The sequence below is a fragment of the Symsagittifera roscoffensis genome, chromosome 3 (genome assembly GCF_963678635.1).
Source record: "Symsagittifera roscoffensis chromosome 3, txSymRosc1.1, whole genome shotgun sequence".
NCBI lineage: Eukaryota > Metazoa > Xenacoelomorpha > Acoela > Convolutidae > Symsagittifera > Symsagittifera roscoffensis.
In genome coordinates, this window is record NC_087064.1 from 23488539 (window position 1) to 23505707 (window position 17169).

Genomic DNA, 17169 nt, shown 5'->3' on the forward strand with positions numbered 1-17169 from the left:
AATTCTGTGCTATTTTCAAAACAACTGGCTATCTTTGTTTTTGTTAGTATTCGACAGTTTTGCCACAAATGCCAATTATGCGCCCTATTTTGAAGCTTAAGCCCACTCCTGATCGATTATGTATTTTGAAACGTCGAAACGCTATGAGCGTAACCAACACACTTTTTGACCCACGAAAAGAATTTTTCCATTATTTTTTTTTCAAATATCGTCAAAACAAAGATTCTACAGAAATGGAGTAATTTAAATTGGCCTCAACTATAATCTCTTATTGCCGAAATGATCTTATAATTGTACATTAAGCTCCGAGTTGATTAAAAAATTTTGTCAGTCATTTGATGATTGGTTGGTTGGCTGGTGCTTTGTTTTCGCGTTTCTGCGAAGATCGAGAGGAGTTTGATTGATGTCAAACTAACTCCGGTCTATACAAACGACCTTCTTAACTAAGCTCCACCATGCTCCGAACTCCTTGGCGGGGTCGATTCCGTCCTCGGCGGCGGCGACGTACACTGAAAACAGATTTATAATTTAACGTTTTCAAATTTTCGATTGGTTTAAACATGTTTGGCTTAGACATGTTTGGAAATGGAATTCTAGGCGTGCCCGTACCTGCGCATGGTTGACAAATGCCAATCCAGAAGAAGGCGCAGATCCTGTTGATGCATGGATCGGGCAGGCGCTCAACAGCCTTCATGTACCAGAAGGCGTTTACGCAGGGGCAGCACACGTAGCCGATTCGGTAGCTGTCTTCTAGAAAAGTTGCAAAACTTCGCTCAATATACAAAAATAATTGAAGACTAAATCCTCTCTTTACGTGATTGTTTCATATATTCGCTGAGAATTCTAAAAGTAATTCCGAAAAAAAAGAAAAAAAAGAATAAAAAACTGGAATCACAAAAAGATGGTTCAGTAAACGTCCAGAAATTTGGGACACTTACGTCATAGGCGACCTTTCCCCATACATATCCAGAGCAGCAGCAGGCACATAACCAGGCCTTCCAGTTGGTCCATTTCGTTTCCTTCAAGTGTCCGATGAATTCACCCATTTTTGTTTGGTTCTTTTAGCTGTGATTTAAATCACTGTGTTTTTTAAACAGACAAATAATGTATCGATGAACTGATCTCACCAAAAAAAGTATACAGGAATTATGAATGGTTCGTTTTAACCGAGGCTTTCTACGTTGTAATGCTTCTAGTTGACAAGTTAGTTACGCACGTGAAGCAAAGAGGCGAAGTTTTTCAGACATTGTAAGGTTGATCATTTTATTTGTGATAGAAGCCAGTTTGACGTTCATCGTATTAAAACTGCGTGACAGATTTGAAATTGAGAAACTGCGTGTTTTAAACATTTTCATGATTAGATTCGACGTCGAATTTTTTTAATTAACGTTACTCTTGTGTTGATTATTTTTTACTTGAGTTATTTTCTCTAGTAGCTGGAGTACGAAAGTTGTTGGCTATTGTTGGTTGGATTCTGACTGTCGTAGTCTAGAGAGAGAGTGGCTGAACTTTGTTTTGGTAATAGTCTTGGTAACAGAGAAACTTTATTGTGCTTTGTATCATCAACAGCCACTTCATCTGCGTTTTGGTCTGAATTTGATATTGAAAATGCGTCAGAAACAAAGTAAAAACAAACCAATAAAGCATTTGTAAGCAAATTATCTTGCCTTGACTACATGCATGAACTGACTGATCCACCTCCGAATGCAGAAAAAATTACAAAATTTTTATCCACGATATTGAAAATTATATATAATTTTGAGACCAAAAGGTTTTATGATAAGATTGCTGATCAAAGTCATAATATAAGTCCTTACGGAGTCTGACTTCAGATGGCTGCGAGAATAGTTTGTGATACAAAGCATTCAAATTCGAACAATGGGCGTACTTTTATCGACACAATTTTTTTTGAGACAAACATTGAAAAAATTAATTATGCAAACCAAGATCAAGTAATAAACTTTTATTTAGATCATCTACTAAATATGGTTAGTAGAATGCTACACTAATTATGGCCAGGCTAGGACATCAAAATTTCCCTGGGCGGATCTGGATTTTCTCGAGGGGGGGGGGCGGATTTTCAAAATTAAAGTTTCAAAAACTGTTTTGACCTTTTTTCTTACGTCATTGTCGACCAAATTGATTTTCCGAGCTCTCCTTTAAGTCTAAATAGACCTTGTTTTGTCTAAATTTTCTACGCCGCAGGCCAAATTTTGAAAAAAGAAATCGCCTTTAGAAAAATTTTAGAGTCAGTCAGCCAAAAATGGATATCTCATAATAGTAAAAAGGGGGACCTTTTGGGTCGGCAGGGGGTCAAATCCCTGAGGGGAAAAGCCCCCCCCCCCTAAATCCACCTCTTCTCTCCCTCTCCTATCTCTTCTAAAAAATTTCAGCACACGGCACTTGATTCAAGTTTTGAGTCGACTGATGAGACAGCACACCGGAGCAAAGTGGAGCAAGCGTTCGCTACTTGCCAACGCCTTGTTACGAATTGTAATAAAAATAAATAAAAAATTCGTTTTCAAGAAGGGAAAGACTCGATTATTATTTACATAACTCAAAATAATTGTCGCTTCTTATGAAATGTTGCCTGTTACGAGTTGTCGCGCTACCGAAATGACACTTATCAGATTTTTAACAAAAATGAATACATTTTTTTGGCGCGTTCTTTCCAAATTACCGTATGATTTGTTAGTTATATGTGCTCACTAAATAACTCAAACTTCAAATTGATACTGAATGTTTGTATAATACTGACAAAATTACAAAATCTAATTTCGTTCAGAATATGGGCATCTTTTTTGGACTCTAATCGAGTTTTGAGAGAAAAATTGATGAAAATTGATTAATTCTACTATAAAAATACAAATTAGAAGTCGGCTTATTTACACATTTACATTGTCTGTCACGCCTGCAGCAGTGTCAAATATACAAGAAAACCAGGTCAAAAATAAAAGTTCATTCCTGTTAGAAGTTTTGGAGCCATTTTGAATAGTTTTTCTATTCTTTAATTTATCGCCCGGCTGCGAACTTGAGTCTTTTCTGTTTTTGTCGCTGGTTGCAGAACCAAACACGCACTACATTTTTCTTCAGGTCTAATTTTTCGGCAATCGCTGAAATCTTCTCGCCACTCGGTCGGGGCTGCACGGTGAAGTAAGCCTCAAGAGATCGCTTCTCGGGCGCCGCTATCGAAGTGCGTTTTCGTTTTTTGTCAACAACCGACAGACAACTGGACTGTTTTTCAGATAGACGTCCTTTAGCTGCCGCCTCTGCTTCGTCGAGCCAAGCTTGCAGAACTGGTTTTAAGGCAACCATGTTATTGTGACTCAAAGTCAAAGACTCGAAACGACAAATCGTACTTTGGCTCAGACTTCCGACTCCTGGTATCTTCAAGTGGGAAAGAGACTTGCCGACGTCAGCTTGAGTCACCCCGAGTTTGATTCGCCGCTGTTTGAACTTCTCGGCGAACGCCTCTAGTTCTCTCGGATCCGCCTCAACTTCGGCTTGAGGTACGTGCGTAATTTGAGGAAATGAAGAGGGTCCCGCTAGACCTGCAGCAGCTGCCATGTTGCCGTGACCGAACGAGGGATGAAACCCTATGTGAGTAGCCGGGTGAAATGAGTTCACTTGCTGGTCAGCCCCTCCCCCGAATTGAACCGAGGGGGCAATCTGGTCTAGCAGATCCAGTTGTGAGCATCTGGCAGCGTTGTTCTGCATATCGGCCATCATGGTTGAGAAGTACTCGTGTGGTTTGTAGTCCATCGGTTTGGGAGCCATGTGGTTCATGTGGTTCGAAGTCAGCGAGTCTGCTCGGAAGAATGAGTCATCGAAAGGGTGTCCGAAGAAGTTGCTCTGAAAAGAAAACACAATTTCTTAAAAAAGCTTACAAAATATTTTAATTCATTGCTCGCTGATGTTTCAATTTTGAAAACGGTAGTGATTTGATAATTCAGATTATTTTTGAAAGATTGTAGTTGTTGTTCTTTTTTGTTCCATGAATTATTAAGTTACATTTAAGTTGTCAAGTATTAGGGTATTAAGACCTAGACCCAACAGGATAACAATTAGTAAGCGAAAAGTTCAACTTAACGAGAAGTGGCCACGACAGCGTGGTTCCACTTAGCTAGTTGACTTTAATAGAAATCCTTCAAAATTAGTCTTTCCAATTTCCATAGATTTAACTATTATACAATTGAGATGTTTTTTTTTTCTATCGCTAAAATCAGCGAAAATGAACTTTAAATAGAGCGGAAAAGAGTTTTCTTAACATTTACTGGAGCATTTGGAAATATTAAAAAATTCAATTCATTCAATATAGTTGAAAATGGTCGAAACGATTTCCGATTGAATTTTTCTACCTGAATTTCTCCGTTTGTCATAAAATTTGTCAATAGTTTTTTCACACGGAGCTTTGGTGAAAGAGTTCAAGAAGGTCTACTCACTGTGGGCGGTGGAGCAAATGCAGTTCTCTGCCTTATTTGGAAAGGCGATGCCGAGTACTTGAACTCATTATGGCCGTGTGATCCTCCGGCCGACCCGGTGACACTGCCGTGCTGCGCGTGCAATCCGGCGGCCGCCGCTGCCTGCAACTGGTCTGCCGTGGCACTGTTGTGCATTATGGGTTTGCAATCCACCAAAGACTGAAGGTGTTCGGAAGTATGGCTTTGCATGGAGTTTTTGGACACGTGATTGATTTGCTGCGAAGCTCCGACCAAGGAAATCGAGTTTGTTGGGAAAAACATTCAAAACTATTTTGTTGTTTGTGTATTTTTTATTAATGCACTCACTTGCAAGACTGTGAGCTAACGGTTTTGTCTTTTCAAAAATCAATGAGCAAACTTTTGCAACAAAAATTTTTGCTTAAAAAGACTTATTTTGATAGTTATTTTAAGAAAGTAATTGAAGCTGAGGATATTTTTGTTTTGTGAGTTTTAGATGAAGTTTCATGAAATTAATTTTTCATCGCTGGCTGGCGAAAAGGGATACGCTGTGTTGAAATAATGAATTATGGAGATTAGAATAAGGAGATGAACAATTTACCTGATCAATGATACATACAATCCCCACTGCTCAAACCTGATTGGCCAATATTTAGACAAATAGAAACATCTTCCTGCTTCTTTTTTCAAGACGGAGATTATGTTTTATTAGGCAGACAATACTTAAATATTTTAAGCTAAATTGGTAATAATATCTGGGCTACAATTAAAGGGTGCAATCCACCTACACGGTCAGCTTTTTTTAAAAAGTAGACAGCATTTTGTTGATTAAGGAATAGTTCTGAATCAATCTAGGAAATTTTGCTTAGATTTATAATAATAAATTGTTTCCAAACGATATCTACTTACAGAGTTATTTAAATAAATTAAAAAAAAAAACATTTGAGTCGTATGAGCGAGTGCCATTAAGCCAGCACGGCCCGTTTTCATATGCCTCTTAGTGCTCAGGTGTCTCATTTCAGATATCTCGTTCTGTTTTGAGTTTGTCAAAATGACATCTGTCCAAACATTCGATGGTGGAGAGGAGGGAGTGAGAGGGACAGGGGGAGGGAGAGAGGGAGGGGTAAGGGCGTAGATGCTAACTTTGAACTGTATGGAACAGCAATCTTACCTTAGGAATAATCTAGATTTATTTTTGTCTTATAGTACACAATAAACCCTATCACAACCCACAAAATCAACAACTTATAGAACACATTGAAGTTTTTTGGTTTCAGCTCTAATACAACATGACATATTTGATTTAAATTACAGTTCCTCCCACTTCGTAGATACGAAATTTTTTGATGTATTTTTTTTTGTTATTTTCTGTCCCATTTGTTAATCCGTAGACTAAGGAACTAGGGTGAAATGGCACTTGACTCAGTCGAGTGCAATTACAACTACCTCTCTTAACTTCATGTCGCCCTGAAGTGAGCTTTTATATATCCACTCGAAATGTTTCCATATCGCATAGAATCAATCAGAGCTCTGATTGTTTGATTGATTTGGGTGAGAAAAAAAGTTTATAGATGTGGCAAGCAGCCAAACATGTGTAAAGCTTGCTTACACTCAAATAAAACAGCTCGATGAGTTTTTATCATAGATTGGTTTTGATTTCAACCGTTTGAAAATACGTTCTGCAATTATTTTTACTATACATCAAAAAAAGAACTGCATTGCTTAAGACATTGCTTAACTTAATTTGATTCGTTTCGGTAAAAACCCCCTAAACTATGAAAAATGAAATTATAAAAATTCATGACAGAATTGGATCGATATTACTAAGAAACACAAGCCAGATATCACGAGCCTTGAATCAACGTGGAAAACTGCAAAATGCAAAAATGGTAATCAACGGCGTTTCAGAACACATTGAATAATGGAAATTTTTCGAAAACTTTGTTCACCATTTTCTTTTTTAGGCCGACCAAATTGATTTCCCGAGCACCCCAGATAATGATAAAGACCCTATTTTCACAAAATAAGTGTGGTAAGTTTTTTGAGAAACTGGTCGAAAATTCCATTTTTGGGCATTGGTTGGAGAGTTTTTGATCATAAAGTCACGTTTTTTCCCGGTGCGCGCTCCCCTCTAAAGTTGGCACCAAAGTCGCCTTAAGAAAAATATTAATATTGATCGTCCTAAAGGAGTGACACAAAATAATACAAAAGGGGAGACTCTTCGCTTGGCGAGGGGTTCGAATCCCCGAGGGGGAGGGGGTGTGTGTTTCTTCTTCTTAATCTGTTCCCGGTCATTGAACTTTAAATTCAAATGGTGTCAAAGCCAAACTTTGGAAGTGATCAAAATTACTTAAAATAATTTTACTTTGTGCTAATTTATTTATATGTATATTTGACCAAATTATTTTCTGCACCGCAGGCAAATTTTTGAAAAAAGGTCAAAAACGGCGGGCGTTCATAGGCACTTTTTTGAAAATTTTGACCAAAAAATGGCGGTTTTTTGGCGCGCGCTCTTCCCTCAAAATTAGTATATATTGGCTCCGAAGGCGCCTTTAGAAAAATTTTAGGGTCCGTCACCAAAAAAGGAGATCTCCAAAAAGTATAAAGGGATGACCCTTTGGGTCGGCAGGGGGTCAAATCCCAGAGGAGGGGCGTCCGCCCGCCCACTAAATCCGCTACTGCATATATATATATATATATATATATATATATATATATATATATATATATTTTCATTTTCGAACATTTTCCAGTAAACATTTAGCGTGATGTGCAATTCTGCAACTTGTTCCGATCTTTGAGGCAAACTGTAAATTGTTTGTGAGGGGGTAGTGATTTTTTCTCCAGACAAGTTTCAATTTTTTAACCAGCAGCTTTCCACAGAATTTTTTCTAGCATTAGAAAATTTTTGTTGTTTTGACCTCAATTTAGAAAAATTTGATCATTTTTGTGAAGCTATTGAGGTTTACAAACTGCCGATCTGGCTAATTTTGAACAATTAGCGCGCATTTTATTTTGTGCTTTTAATAGCTATGCTATTTTGTCTATTTTTTACTTCGCTATATGCAAAATATATCATTTGAAATTTGTATAGTGAGCGGAGGGACAATTTAAAAAAAAACTAGAACACTTAAAGCTTCGCCCAGATTCCAGATACGAGCAGTCTTGTAAGCAAATTATTCTGAGAGCATTTAGTATCAATTTTTACTTTTTATGGCGTCTGACAGGATAAAACTTAAAAAACTCATTGTTTCCGACGTTGTCTAACAATTCGTTAAGACCTTAACATCGACCTCAAAAATCAGTAGGAATTTTCAGCCTCCTTCTCCAGTTTACGAGCAGCGAGCAGTCTTGTTGTTCCGACCATTGAAAATGGGAAGGAACTTTGTCTTTGGGTGTGTTTTAGTTTTTTTTGTTTTTTTTTTTGCTTTTTGTTTTCCACGCAAAATCAGATACCAAAAATAATGATTGGAATGGGTTGAGTGATCTATAATATTAAAACCTTTTCAATCGTGATTACAACCACATTAGAAAAAATCCAAAAATTTTTCCCAGTGTTGAGAAAAGTCGGTTTGAAATTTTAGATTTTTTGTCTTAATTCGAGCGAATACAGCAAGCGGGACAGGCTTACAAGCTGAATTATGCCTAATTTAAGACCTTAAAAATTAACTTTCTCAGCTTCATTTTGGGAATCAAAGCTTGAAAAATTTAAATTTTTCTTCACATTTTTTGAAGAAAAAAAACTAAATTTAGTTTTTTCATTGCGATACCATAAAGTTTTGTCATTGCCATACTTTTTGACTTTCTTGTACCCTAATTTTAGCTTCTCAAAATAATTAATAACTGCTCCTGGGAAATAATTATAGGTACTTCGAACCTATTGGGTTTCTTGTCAAATTATTGATTAATTTGATGTCTAAACTTTCTTAAAATTTTTTCTTTGGTAACACTTTTTTTAATTTTTAAAACACACCGAAAGATATAGATATGATAGCATACTCAATTCATCCGATCTGACGTTTACTTATTTAGCTAATTTGGCATGACTCTCGTTTCATCAAATAATTTTCATAGTGGCTGAATTTTCATTTCTAAAACTTTGCTCTAAGCAAAAACTTCAAACTATTTGTTATTGATAATGGGGGAAATTTGTATAATGACTTCATTGCAGCTACAATACAGTCTCTTCATTAAAATTTGCTCAACACTTTCATGCTTATAAAAGCAGCTAAGAATGACGCTTTTTTGGGATACACCTGTGGGTCTAAAATAAGATATCTGATTTTACATAAGACCCAGTCTTACAAAAAACTGTTTTCCTGGTTTTTACAGATAATTCAAATCAAAGTGCAGCTGTTAATTTTGGAAGTAAAGAGTTTTTTCTAAACTAAGATTCTTTGGAAGAGCTTGAAAATCAGCGCGGCCAACCTATAAAAAAGTTTCCGAAATATTTAACTATTTTTGTAACCATTTTTCATAATGTTTAGGGAGAGTTTGGAAAATCAGCTTGACAAAATTCTTTGGCAGAATCAGGATCCAGTTGCAAAATTGGGCTCCGTACGACACGAGCAATCAAGATTCAGGCGAAAACAAATATTTCTTCACAGTGATATTTCCTTTCATGAAATTATTCTAGACTCAAATGTAGGCAGGCTTTTTTCATTTTAGCTCTCGGTTATGTCGGAAAGATAAGTTTTAAAATACAAAAACATCACAAAAATCTACAACGCAATTTTTTTCTAATTTATGTTTCTTAAAATTAAAACACCTTTATTTAATTTCCAATCAGAACAACACTAAGAAGTGTCTCCTGTTTACCCATAAAGTGCCTTGAATTTTCACTTTGGGGCTCATTAAAAATGCATTAAGCACTTTGTGTCAAATTAGACACCAACTTGTTTCGAAGGCCGAGAGACATTTTTACAAGCGGCTGTTAAACTACTACCGTGTAATCATTTATGACAGGAATGTAATTTTTATGACCTTTTTGTCGCTTCAGACGATGTCATTTTAATCCAGGCAAAACGAATATACAAACAGATATGATATATTTTGCACGATGATCTATAGGACAGTATATTGCACAAATTTCAGTTTGTTTGTTTGTTTTTTATTTTTTCCTTATTTTGTTTTCCCTTCTCGTTATTTCTTTCAGATTGTACTTGAAAATGCTCACCTGCCTTGAACATTCCAAGTTGGACACCGAAGTTAGTCTTTGTTTGATCCGCGTCTTTCTTTATCATCTGTCATAACTATTTGCCGTCCTTTTTTCTACTTTTTTCGGCCATTTTGTCGAGAATTTCTTTCTTTGTGAACAAATACCTCAAATAATTGTTCTTGTTATTTCTTTTTAGCCTTGCGATGTTTCAGTCCCAGGAATTTCCACAAAAGAAAATTGCCGCCAGCTTTTTATCCCGACGCAGAAAAAATAATTTAATCTAAAAATAGAAAAATGTGTTTTTTACATTTTAGCTTACTTTTTAAAGCTGCATCGCTTTAAATATATAATTGATTGTACTTCAAATTGCTTGAACAGTCTTAAGCTGGGTAAAAACAAGTTTTTCAAACATTTTTTTTTGCAAGGCAAACAAACAAATTAACGGTTAATTTTCAGTAGGATTGGTTTGAAAAACTTTCAAATATGAGTTTTGACGTAGGAAGACGAATCCAAATCTAGGCGTTCTTCCAAAGGTCAAAGACTAGTTTAAAGAGGTTTAGGATATCGCTAACTTCCTGAGTAGAGAATTCCTGTATTTTTAATTAGTTATTTTATACAAAATGCAGATCAAAAGCGTATAGGGGCTTCAAAGTTAAGGCGATGAACCTGTTGAAATGCCGGAATTATTTGGTAAAACAATCCTTATCTTCTGGGAGAGCTAATTATGTCCAAAGGTGTTTTCAGTATCATATTACATTAAATAGTAAACAACTAAAAACTGTTTTTTTTTTCAATGGCAAAAAATATTTTTTGATGCAAAAATGCGTTGAGATTATTTTCAATTTTTTTCCTGATACTTTCACTCGAAGAACTAATCCTTTTTTGAAAAAAAATTTAAAATTAAAATTTATTTCAGTTTGCTCATGATGTCAATATTTTTCTGGATAGTTTTTCATGGGAGCTTTAAATTTAAAAATAACTTGTCACATCTTGTTCATTTAAAACTGGATCGATTTTTTATCAGCACTTTTTCAGCATTCTCCTCAGCAGATAGATACCTTCTCAAGTGTGAAAAGGTAAACGGGGCAAAGATAACATTTTTAGGGACTCAAGTCGGGCCAAAAGGGGAGTCAAGCTGAGCAGCCAACACAGAATTCTACTGGGTTGTATTCGAGTATAGAATCACCCAAAAGGAATACAGCGACCAACAAGTACCCAAATATTGTTTTCAATATAAACATAAGTGAATTTTCCAATAAATTTCACATTTGGAAAAAAATGCACAGTGTGCAAACTCTTATTGCAAATTATCTTTACTAGTGACGCTAAATTTAACTAGCAAAAATGAGTGAAAGTAGAAAAAGTTTATTACTGTTTAGTATGAAGGGTTTGAATCTGAAAAGTATGCTTTCATGAACAACCTAAATTTTCTGTCCTTCGAAATAATTGAAAAATTATATCTAGATAATCCAAAAAAAAGCTTTTTTTCAGGGAAGAGGGAAAAATTTGGGCGCCATAGAAGTCAATGTTTATGAAATCTAACCCTTAGTTATTTATCGTCCATCATGTAACAAAACACAATATCTTGCTCGGTTGGTTTCCAAATTGAGACTTGCGTTGAAGGGTGACCGACTATATTAAAAATTTAGAATGTCAACTCAACCGAGTAGAGCTATCCGAGTTAAACATCCTCAATGCCCATCACTGGGTTATGTAATGCTAAGGTCAATGTTTAAATGGGAGTGCTTAAGTAATAAATGAAGATCTGATTTTGTTGTGGGAAGTCGATAAAATAACTGATCTAGGCATTTTTCAATAAATATGGAAAATATATTTTGAAATACGACGACCCAAGCGTAAGCTTAAAAAATTTTAGAGAAAAATGAAAACCTGACGACGTAGAAATGTCTAGAAAAGATAACAAGACTGCTCGTATCAGGGCGAAGTCCTGAATGTTCCGACTGCCTTTTAAGGTTTATGGAGCAGTAATAACATTAAAAATTTATATGAAATCATATAAAATGAAATTTTTTTTCTAAAATTTGAAATTTTTTATGAAAATCATCCCCCAACACGCCATATAAAGTATAAAAGATAGATTTCGTTCCTTGTAACAAATCAATTATGGCAAATAAGCTTCCTTCAATCAATTTGGAACGATTTCTACCACGGATTAAATCTCCGCTTACGCGTTAATAGCGCGAAATATATCGCGCGTTAATTGTCCCAAATTGGTCAAAATGGCCAAAATGGCAGTCTTTAAACCCTCATAACTTTACGAAAAATAATCACAGATGAAATGTTTTTTCAAATTTAAGCTCAAGACAACAATACCTTTTGAATGATATAAAAAATACCGTCAAAAATGGCTAGTTAAAAAGTCGAAATTTGTCTGAAAAAAAAACCCACCCCGAGCACAAATATTCTGTTTCTTTCGTATCGAAAGTCGGAACAATAAACAGTTTAAGAACAACTGTGGATTTTGATTTGATTTTTTCAGGCTAAAATTGGCAAACTTTTTGTACTTCGGAGCAAGGACGCATCAGCCTCCTACTGCTTTTCCAATTTCGCTCGTATCTTTTTTCAAATGAAGAATTTTTTCAACAATAATATTTGATAATATTGCGTTAAAATTTCAATCAAAATGTCTAGTAGAGTTCTTAGAGTAGAACCAAACGGCTGCAAAAGCTAACATATCGTCCCGGTTCAGGAAGTAATAGAAAATTTCTGATTCAACACTGTTGAACCATCTTTAGATATTTGAACTCCATGAGTTGAAATCCTTATAAAGATATGAACGTTTCCAGTAAAAACAATTAGTTTCAATTGGCTAAATACTTAATTCAAAAAGTTGTCGAAATTGGTTCAATATTAAGACCAATTTCGACAAATGAAATTAAAACTTTCACTGGTCGCGTTTTACACCTTGGTGAAGATGTTAATTCCTGGAGTTCAAATATAAAACAGTAAATGAACTATGTTTACACTTGCGATCAGCTTAGTGTATTACTACGAACCTTCTTTTTTTCTAACCTAACTCGCAAATAAAAGTGTACATGGAATGTGTTTACTTTTATGGAAACTTCACTGTAGCTTTGGAAATTTTACAGCATCTGTTCTCCGCTTTATTTGTGGCTAGTGCTTGTCATTAATTAAGCGCAATAAATTGTTCCGTGCTGAAATTTTTTCAAATTTTTTGGCCCCATTTACTCCGAGAACGGTTGACATTTTATTTAAAATATCCAGTTGCTGATTAATTTTATCTCTTAAACAAGAAAAATTAAAAATACTTTTGTGAAGTTTTTAATTGTCTCCAGATTTTTGAGGGTTTTGTTTATTTTAATGGTCAGAAAAGGCTGAATTTGTCTATGAGTCATAATCAATTAACAGAAAATTTTTATTATAATGAAAAATGCGGGTTGAGTTAGATTAAGAATTAACTGCAGTCTAAACAAACCACTTGTCTGAAAATTGAAAAAAGTTTGGTCTGAAAAAATGTTTAGTCTGAAAAATTGAAAAATGCGGATCAGTTTTTTTGACACCAAGATGTTTTTTTCAATACGTTTGTTTTATATCAGACTTAACGCCTAGAAGCTTTCTTTGAGGTTGTCCAAAAACATTTTGGAAAGAAATCAATCCCACATTATAGTTTTTTTCTCATATGGTGATTTTGTCAGAAGACTAGTTGATACTAGATATAAGTTTGGGGCGAAAAACTTTTAAAACTCAAAAAATTTTTAAAATAACTTTCCCAAGAAAACTGTCTAGGATAGCCAAAAAGGTCGTATTTTGCAATTTAATTTTAACTTCGAACATAATTACTTTGTTCTAACTTTAAGGAAAATTGAATTATTTTGGTAGCTTGGCGTTTTGTGTCGTAAGGAGGTTAAAAAAATAGAAAAAACCAGGTCGGGTACAGGGGCGGATCTAGGATTTTCTCAAGGGGGCGGATTTTCAAAGAAATTTCGAAAATTTTGTCGACTTTTTTTTAAGTCGACCAAATTGATTTTCCAAGCTATCCCAAATCACTAAAAATAACCCCTGTTTTGGTCAATTTTTGTGCGCAGCAGGCAAAATTTTGAAAAACAGGCCAAAAAAAGGCGTTTTTAGGCACTTTTTGGAAAATGTTGACCAAAAATTGCGTTTTTTTTTTGGCGCGGGCTCCCCTCTCAAAATAAGTATATATTGGCGCCGAAAGCGCCTTAGAAAGTTTTTTTAAGGTCCGTCGCCAAATATTGTTATCTCAAAATAGTAGAAAGGGGGACCCTTTGGGTTGGTAGGGAGTCGAATCCCTGAAAAGGGGGGCGTCTGTCCCCCCCCCCCCGCCTTCCCTAAATCCGCCCCTGGTCGGGTATTGAACAATTTTTTTGTTAACCGTTTTAAAAATGTTTGCCATTGTTTTTGTTTTCTGTGAAATCCCGCAGTTTTTTCTGATCGTGAGTTAATAATCTTATCTTATATAATAGTTGTAAATAAAACACGCCATCTGTTCCTCTCGATATCTTTTGTAGGCAGGATAGGTTTGAGCAAATCCTTATTCTAATACTGATCTTATTCCTGCTTTCAATTTCCTGTTTACATCAGATCTGTAGAAAACACTGGTAGAAAAATGGTTAGGTTTGAATCCAAAATTAATTTAGTTTTATCAATTGACGGGGTATGATCAGTAAATTGACAAGGTGTGATTAATTTGTAGGATTCAGTTATGAATCATGATTGGCTATAATATTAACATATACAAAAGCTTGAAGCTCAAACAAAAAAATGAATTGGTAGCCGTCAGGTCTCAATCTGGTCATTTGTTTAGTTGGCACCATCACTTACTGAAGTACTTCAACTTTTCAACAACTATTTAGAGAGCTGTTTACTAGTCTCAATGACATGCAATCCTGATTGACATGGTGGTCTGTTTATCAAGGATATAGCTCGCATTTTGACATAATACACTTGTCGGCTTGAATCTTGTTTGAGTTTTCTGTAATCGACTGATTTTAACACTTACCCGGGTTCTTCCTTTGTGGTCGTGAACTACTACAACGCCCAGGGATTCAGTGCTCGGCAAACGACAGAACCTGGTCCAGAAATTTATGTCCATCTGTAACTTATATCCATCTGTAATAATTTTAACAAAAAGAATCGAAACAGCCAAAAAATGGACCAGAAAGTGTGTTGGTTAACTAGACAACTTCTAGTGGACTGCTGTTTATGAATAAACCAGTAGTGTAAATGTACTAGCTCTAGCTATTCCACACAAAGGTCCCGCTTTCTGCCATCTGAAACTTATTAAAAATTTAGACTTCTAATTAAAAATTAACCTACACTCTATCCCGTTAACACGCAAAATTATACATGCAAACTCGCAAAGCAAACATACAACCAACACCGACCAAGCGTTACCTGTATCTTTAAACATTGCGGCCCTTTTCCCCCGTAATTCAACGATGCCAAATTTATAAAAAATGGAAAAATGCTTAATTTTTAATGACTTATTCGGCCTGCTTCCAGCATATTCCCAGAACAGCAAAGTGCTTTCGGGTTTCTAATGAAATTCACCCCCATATTCAAATTTTGATTCCCAAAAGACTTAACCAGACAGAACTAATAGCAACTTTGTTACTTTAGATGATTTTAAGCCCCTCGTGTCATAGTAATTTATCATTATTTTTTCAATAAAGCATGGACTTTTTAATAATATTTGTTGATACAAAATTGGTATACTTTTTATCGTGAAGGTTCTTCATCTCAGTCTTTTTTGCATTATCATAAAGCTAATTATCATATTTGAAAAATGAATGCTATTTCACTTATTTTAATCCCTAAAGAAAAGTAGAAAAAAACTCTAAGAAGTATTGTTCGACAAGAATATTCTGATGAGTTATGAAATTAATCATGCCTGCAGCTATTTTTGACAGACTATACTTCTATACTTTTAAAATAATACTATATCATTTGTTTATAATAAATTTTGTGTTTATATCTTAGTTAGAGCCCAACGAAAGCCCCTTTTTTAGGATTAACTTCAAAATATTTTCACTAATGGGTAGGAGTATTGTGAAAAGGAACATTTCTTGTGTTTTTTTTAGTTAACCAGCAAGCTGAATAAATAATTCAAGGGTTATTTAAAGTATTTTTCAATGACAAAAGATGGGCGAACAAAATTATGTTGATTTTCGTTGGAAGTATTAAGTTTTTGGAACTTAAATTCGAAGATTTTTTGCTGACGTTTAAGCTAAAAAGGAAAATGCTCGCAAAAATGCGCTGATCAAAAATTTGGAATAAAATTCAACAAGGTTTCAAATGAACAATACTCCATAGATCTTAAGATGCAGTCGCAATATTCAGGGCTTCACCCTGATACGAGCTATCTTGTTTGATTTATCGTTTCACTAGATGTTACAAACAATTTACTGACGACTTGTAAGTTATATTCAATCTACTTGAAAAAAAAATCAATTTTGTCTTAATGAGGCAGAGAAAAATAGTGATACGTTTTGTTTTCTAGAGTAATCGAATATCACTGTCATATTGAAGCGATGCGTCAATGAGTATTCGATCAGAGTACAGCGACTATGTAACTTGCAGATCAACAAGTTTTGTTTAATTTTGTGCAAAGTAAAAGAAAGTGAACGAAGATTTTTAAAATACAAAAATTAAATTTTCTCCAGTTCGAGGAAGGCTCCAAAGAGTTTTTCTTGTTTTTTTCCTATCTTTCAGAATTCTAGATCGCAATATTTTCTAATATAACAGCCCTGGGTAAAGTTGTATTATGAAGTTAATCAAAAACTGTACATTTGCTCGGAGAAATGTCTCAAAATCTGTTCACTTGGTCGCTCATACACGTTTTTTTTGCAGTTCCTAAAGTATTTAAATAGTTGATTTTCTGTAATGAAATGTCAGAAAAAAGTGAACGGGGCTGGAAAACAATCAATTATTTTTGCAACAATTCAGAGAACCCATTGTCGGATCATACTATGACCAGTACATAATTGTAACCCAAGTCCTTCTAAAATTTAATACCTTTAAAAGAAAAACAATGTTTTTTTTTCAAAAAATTACTAAAATCAACAGTTTTTAGAGAAAATCTCACACTAACCGGTAGATTTCGATCCAGTTTCCATTTGCAAACTCAGTTTATTAAAAACTTTGGAATTGTATTATTTTTTAATGGTTGTTAATTTGCCTGTTTGAATGATTTTTTTTGGGACACTGGACGTAAAAAAGACTAATTTGAAATAATGATAACGTCAAAGCTTAATTTTCGATGTACACTCATTAATAAAGTTTGCATTATTAAATTGGGAAAAGTTCTTTAATTTTTACTTATTCATGGACTCAAAACTTAAAACAGGCATTAATTATTAGTACATTCCACAGGAAATAATTACCAGACAAACTAGGTTAGACATTCAGCATTCCATTATTTTGTTTTTGTATTATGTAAAAAAATTTTACCGGGCTTAAAAAATTAATTTTTTAAACAAGTTTGCAAAATTTAATGAATCACTGAAAATTTCATCACCTACTGCTTTTAATGTTTGGATTTTACCGTGGTACAAAAATAAATCTTTCAAC

At 34.7% G+C, this 17169-nt stretch overlaps 2 protein-coding genes and 1 long non-coding RNA gene across 3 annotated transcripts in view; 1 reads left to right on the forward strand and 2 right to left on the reverse strand.

Annotated features, from left to right (window-relative positions):
• The window catches only part of LOC134841890 (uncharacterized), a 263656-nt gene that overhangs the window by 132717 nt on the left and 113770 nt on the right, over positions 1 to 17169 (forward strand). The gene's annotated exons all lie outside the window — the stretch shown is intronic.
• Positions 180 to 751, reverse strand: LOC134841927 (uncharacterized). Its single transcript, XR_010162474.1, has 2 exons — positions 610 to 751; positions 180 to 509 (listed from the first exon to the last, which is right to left on the reverse strand). It is a non-coding gene; the product is annotated as an uncharacterized LOC134841927 (long non-coding RNA).
• LOC134842408 (POU domain, class 4, transcription factor 3-like) lies at positions 2832 to 5193 on the reverse strand. The gene is made up of 2 exons (XM_063858733.1): positions 4443 to 5193; positions 2832 to 3852 (listed from the first exon to the last, which is right to left on the reverse strand). The coding sequence occupies exons 1-2, from the start codon at positions 4740 to 4742 to the stop codon at positions 3013 to 3015; spliced, it is 1140 nt and encodes a 379-aa protein (XP_063714803.1). The 5' UTR covers positions 4743 to 5193; the 3' UTR covers positions 2832 to 3012.

Excerpts from the sequence above, each read along its gene's own strand:
- LOC134842408 (XM_063858733.1), bottom strand. The coding sequence starts at position 4,742 with ATGTTTTTCCCAACAAACTCGATTTCCTTGGTCGGAGCTTCGCAGCAA. Across the intron at positions 3,853-4,442 it reads CATTTGCTCCACCGCCCACA|AGCAACTTCTTCGGACACCC; the intron begins GTGAGTAGACCT and ends TTTTCTTTTCAG.